This window comes from Musa acuminata, chromosome BXJ2-1 (assembly GCF_036884655.1).
Source record: "Musa acuminata AAA Group cultivar baxijiao chromosome BXJ2-1, Cavendish_Baxijiao_AAA, whole genome shotgun sequence".
Taxonomy (NCBI): Eukaryota; Viridiplantae; Streptophyta; class Magnoliopsida; order Zingiberales; family Musaceae; genus Musa; species Musa acuminata.
The window spans coordinates 7,799,010-7,805,009 of NC_088338.1; the positions used below are offsets into that span (position 1 = coordinate 7,799,010).

Sequence of the window (6,000 nt, forward strand, 5' to 3'; positions counted from 1 at the left end):
AATCTATTTTTAACATTATGTAAACTATCAAAACTCAAATAGATACATTTGGTATTGCTAATGCACCTCTAGCAACAAAAGTAAGATCCACAACTAGTAAGACAACAAAGTTAATATACAACAACACCACAACAAAAGTGTCAATAAATTAGAACAACAATTCAATAATAAAATCAACAACAATTCAACAGTAAAATCACTTGTCAAATATGTGATGTGCAAGACTATGCCACCAAGAAATATCATCGCTTAATTATGTATGTAAGTTACCCAAAGCTCTTTATAGTCTTAATCAAGTCCCTGCTGATCTTGATTGGTATCATAAACTCTGAATATATCTAGTCTTAATTGGATTTTATAATTTTTAATTTGATAATTCATTATTCATTTATTCTCATGAGGACATAATTATATTTTTACTAGTTTATATAAATGACTTAATTATTACTAGTTTATATAGATGACGTAATTATTACTAGTAATAAACTAATAATAATTAATCAGTTTATTCAGTAGTTTGGAAACAAATTTTTTATCAATGTTCATGGGTTCTTAAGCTATTTTCTTAGTGTTTAAGTCATCCACATGACAGATGATCTATTTTTTCCTTAATAAAAGTATATTTAAAGTCAATACTATTACTATACTGATCTCTATAAGTGTTCTTCTTACCTTATCGGATAGAGTTAATCTTAGTTACGCCATTGAGTATCGTCAAGTTGTTGGTAGTCTATAATATTTGACATTCACTCATTCAAACATTGCATATACATTAAATAAATTATCTCAATTTATACACAACCCTACTTCCAACCATTAGATCACCGTTAAATATCTTCTCCAGTACTTAAAGGACGCAATTAATCATGACTAATTTCTTCAAAAGATCTTTCCTCTAATGCTTCATGCATTTTTTGGACATCTACTAGTGGTTATGTTATATTTCTTGGTCACAATCCAATCTCTTGGAATTCCAAGAAAAAAATACTCTATTACAAGATTTTCTATGGAGGTTTAATATTGAACAGTTATTTCTATAACTATTTACCATTGTTGGATTCAATTGTTGCTATACGAACTATTTATCATATTTTTTGATCCTCCATATATGCATTGTGACAATATCGAAGTAACATATCTATATGCTAATCCTGTATTTCACTCTTGAATGAAGCATATAATCATCGAATTTTACTTTGTTCGTGAGAGTAGATTCGTGACCCAATTGAGTTCTACAGTAGCAGTTGCAATGGCATTGTATTCAGCTTCAGTTGTAGATCGTTCAATTGTCTTTTGCTTCTTAGAACTCCAAGTGATTGGATTTACACCACGACGTGGATGTTTTGTCATCAAAATTCCCTACCCAATCAGCATCAACAAAGGCATGAAGATGAATGAGGGAGTGTTTACGGAAGAAGAGGCCATGATTGAGAGTCCCGTGAAAATATCGCAAGATTCATTTGACTGTAGACAAATGCATAGTAGATAGCCGATACATAAATTATGATAATTTATTGATCGCAAATGAGATATCTGGACGGGTGAGAGAAAAGTACTGTAAGGAGCCAAGGACTTGGCGGTATTGAGTTGGGTCCGTAACAGGGCTTCCATCAGATAATTTGAGTGACTCGCTAGTAGATAGAGGAGTTGTAACTGTTTTTGCATCTTGCATGTTCCTCTTTGATAATAGATCTTGAATATACTTTCTTTATGATAGAAAGAGTCCTGAAGATGTGTATGTTGCTCCCACTCCCAAAAAAATAGCTCAAGGTTCTTAGATCTTTAAGGGAGAATTGATCTACTAAATGCTTGAGAAATGCCTTGATATCCATAGGATTGTTGCCTATGACAATAATATCATCCACATATACCAGAAGATATATTATATTACCACTTTGGGGATGGAGAAATAGGGAGGTATCAGCCTTAGAGTGATGAAGCTAGTTGATGTAAAAAACGAGCCAAGTTCGGTGTACCAAGCTCTTGAAGCTTAAGGAAGTCCATAAATAGCTTTTTGTAGTTTATAAACATGCCTTGGACACTGAGGGTAGATAAAGCTAGGAGGTTATTGCATGAAGAAATCGTCAGTTAGGGTGCCCTGTAAAAAGGCATTGTTAACATCGAGTTGTCATAAATGCTAGCCTTATGAGATGGCTAAACTCAGAATAAATCGGATTGTTGTGAGCTTAACAACGAGACTAAATATCTCTGTGAAATCAACGCTAGGACATTAATGAAACCCATTAGCCACTAGACGTGCTTTATATCTGGCAATGGATCAATCTAGGTTCTGCTTAATTCGAAAGACACACTTACACTCGATGATATTTTATGTGGGATAAGAAGGTACAAGGGTCCATATAGAATTACGGAGGAGGGCATCATATTTTTCACACATGGATTTACACCGGTATGGAGATTTGTGGGCTTGAGTAATTATGGTAGGTTCATTGGTCTCTAATGAGGATTTTGTGATAGCATATAGGTCAAGAACTTATCGTAGTTTAAAGATACCACTTTTGGAGTGTATTATCATTGGATGTCCAGGGGCTATAGGGTGTGTTATAAGTATGGGCAGTGGAAAGGCATTAACATTGGTTGGGGTAGGCTGAGAGACTTCAGTGTTATTGGTCCTAGGATAGGATAAAGATAGTGGTTGTGTTTCCAAGGGCATTACTTCAATAGTAGGGGAACCTTGTGAAGAAGGGAGAGACACAATGGAGGGGGTGAGGAGCTGTTGAATCGGGAGAAGAAGAGAGTATAGATCTATTATGGGAGAATCGGTTGATGGGATCAACGGTGTACTCCAATGATATATATATATATATATATTTAGAATAGGTCGCATAGTAGGAGACTCAGGGTTTTGAAATAAAAAGGTAGTCCCTACAAAAATAACATGAGTAAAGACATTATATTGAAAAAAGTATCCAACGAAGAGTTTTTGAAAGTTTAGGGATTTGTAAAATAGTTTTTCAAATTCTGATTCGTACTAGAGGATTGAAGTGATTAAAGTTCTCAACCAAAGAAAATTTGCTTCTGTTGAACGAGGACAATAACCGAGCAATGATGATGCTATTTGTAGAGCAATGATGATACATGCTAGATGCTCTTGTTGTTGACCAACAATGATAAGCAACAGAATGGCTGGTGGCATTCTCTCAGTGGAATGCTAGGAAAGAAAGTGCTTTTTCACACTAGAAATTATATTATCATTGTTAGACCAGTAATGTTTTATAGAACAGATTAGAATGCTTATTGTTGTGTTGCTTCGGTAAGTGATAAAATGAGGAATCGTACCATCTAAGATGGTATATGATTGGATGATGGCAAAATCTGAGTGTTTGATATTATAGAAATCTAAGTATTTACTAGTAGAAACTATATATAAAGATTTAAATATTAAAATACTATAATTTTATAGAGTTTGATGATGATAAAATATTTATGTATTTCGAGTAATTAAGACTTTTCAGCTTTATTATTATTGTTGTTTTTAAATCATAACTTAGCAAATGTCTTCCTCCATTGCAAACATCATCAACTCACGCCAGAAAAAGATCAAGAAAGCCAGAAATTTTCTTATTTATCAGCTTCCAAGAACAACAAAGGCAAACCACACAGTGGATGGGATAGAAGCTACCGTAAGTTGCAATTAGTGATAAGGGGGAACGAGATGTGTGCACCCTAATCAAGTGGAGGCTGTGCCTCGAGCCATCCTTCCCCATCAATATATGAAATATCAATGAACTTCTTCAGCTCATCGTCACTCAGCTGCTTCTCCCACGTCACTCTACCTGAGAGGTCTGATCCTGGTCCTGTGCATCCCGATTCTGCAAACGTTACAACACCTCTGATGTACAAAAAAAAAGAAGATAAATTCAGATTAACAGTAAAAAATTACAATGAATAACATACAAAATAATGTCGTAAGTCTCGTGCAGTATATCCATTTTTTTTTCTTGTGATAAACTAAAATCGAACGTAAAAATGTCACTTGATTACTTGCTAAGAAACCTTAGAAAAATCAATTATAATTAGTAATAGATCATCTTTTTTCGATAAATAAAAGTTAAACATAGAAATACCATTCGTTAACTTACTCGTAACCTTTAGAAAACCAAATATACCATCCTTCTGGAACAATGATGGCTGACATGAAGGTATGGTAAAATATCACCCTCGAGTAGTGTTTCCATGCCCTCCCCAAGTAAGTTGCTTGAGGCCCTGAGATGGTGCACCACTTGAACACGAAGCCACTATTGTCACTGGCATTGTTTCGCCCTTGAGCCGTCACATATCCTGGCTTCTCAAGGCTTTTAACTGTTGATATCTTGCATCGCTGCGTGACCCACAACAATTTGATCAGACACAACATATGAAACTATAAATCATGTTTCATGCATGTTTTATTTGATTAGTAGGTCGATTTAAAGAGCTATTTTCGAAATTTGTAGGTCAAAACTTCCAAATTTAATAGATATAATACCAACATATTTCAATCTGAAAAGTACACAATAGAAGGAATAAATTGAAGATAAAAGAGGCTTATACGAGCAATTGTTATTAAATGAGATAACTAGGAGAGTATGTACAGAGAGTAAGTATCATTAGGACATGCATTATTTATATTTGCATGTCGAGTCGGATCGATGTAACTTAGACATGATCTAAAATTATCAAAATGATACCTCGTAAATAGATTGGCCATATCCGAAGATGAAGTCGGTCACACCTTCGATGTAGCAACCCTTGAAGTAGTGTCTTCCAAGCGTATCAGCGAGAGTGTCTTGAAACCCAATGAAGCTGCAATAGTAGAAGGCAGACTTGTCTCCAAAAATCCAAGCGGCCACCGCGGGGGTCAGTTTGGCGAATCCATTGTACGTATTCTGCATCAAATATAGACTCATCAAATCGTTCGTTTGAACTCCTAATCCATGCACATAAACCTGTTTCGTCGATTATTACAGTAGAATGATTAGATCGCTTCACGGCCATGAACAGTATATGGATTGATTTGTATGCTTGTTTTAGCTACTCGGGCCAGAGACTGTGAGATATAGATCAGTGAAACCTTGAAGGTTATCCTCTTGGCAACAAAGTTGGAGGCATATGACGTGAAGGTTGCACTGGTGTTAGTGTCATGGCCACTGGAGTCGCCGTTGTAGTCTCCCCACTCGATGGACGTCGTCTGAGCTCCATCTCCTTCCAGTACGACGTAACTCTTGGTGCTCTTCACGTTCACCTTCTCCCTGCTTACCCCACCGCATGAACGACCAGCTCTTTCAAGGTATAAAGCAAGGGAAGGAGAACCTACCTGTAGACGCCAGCAGCGACGTGAATCTTCGTCCACTTGCTGTTGTTGTCAGGAACGGATTCGATCGCCTGCTGAATGCTCTTGAAATCGCCACCGCCCTCGAGGTTGACGACGATGGTTCTCGCGATGGAGGCAGCTGCAATGGCCACAGGAGCACGTAGTGAAACGAAGGAGAAGACGGAGAGGAAGAGGACGAGCCACCTCAATTGGAGCATTTGGAAACACGTATATGCAAGCGAGAAATGGATCGGCAGCGGAAGGGAATACTACTTAGTGTGGATACAGTGAGAGAGATGCCACCTCAATTGGAGCATTTGGAAACACGTATATGCAAGCGAGAAATGGATCGGCAGCGGAAGGGAATACTACTTAGATACAGTGAGAGAGATACGGTTGTAAAAATCTTTCTGTTGCTATTCTTTTGATTTGGCAATTTCGCTGCAATTAAAAAATCTGAACTCTATCTTAACAGAAGAAAGAGAATTTGAATTCCATTTGGCGCATTGCATAAATGTAACTAAGTGAGTTTTTCTAAGGATAAAAGAGTTTTCAATTCTTTATGTTAGGAGAAAAATTGCATATTGCAAAGCTGAAGAATTTGCATATATAATAAAATTAGAGTTAATATTTGTCAATTACATTGGAAGTCAAATTTATATTAATATTTTTTTCTTTTCAGATTA

General features: G+C 36.2%; 1 protein-coding gene across 1 annotated transcript; it reads right to left on the minus strand.

Annotated features, from left to right (window-relative positions):
- Positions 1–3,633: 3,633 nt before the first annotated feature.
- LOC135597949 (putative pectinesterase 10) lies at positions 3,634–5,532 on the minus strand. The gene is made up of 5 exons (XM_065091460.1): positions 5,318–5,532; positions 5,075–5,252; positions 4,692–4,889; positions 4,104–4,342; positions 3,634–3,853 (listed from the first exon to the last, which is right to left on the minus strand). Exons 1-5 carry the CDS (start codon positions 5,530–5,532, stop codon positions 3,688–3,690), a joined length of 996 nt encoding a protein of 331 aa, XP_064947532.1. The 3' UTR covers positions 3,634–3,687.
- Between the last annotated feature and the right edge of the window lie 468 nt (positions 5,533–6,000).

Bases quoted from the DNA above. Each gene is read 5' to 3' on its own strand.
- LOC135597949 (XM_065091460.1), bottom strand. From the start codon at position 5,532: ATGCTCCAATTGAGGTGGCTCGTCCTCTTCCTCTCCGTCTTCTCCTTC. The intron at 5,253-5,317 runs GTAGGTTCTCCT...TGGGGTAAGCAG, and splicing joins GTCGCTGCTGGCGTCTACAG to GGAGAAGGTGAACGTGAAGA. The intron at 4,343-4,691 runs GTATCATTTTGA...TGGGTCACGCAG, and splicing joins ATGGCCAATCTATTTACGAG to CGATGCAAGATATCAACAGT.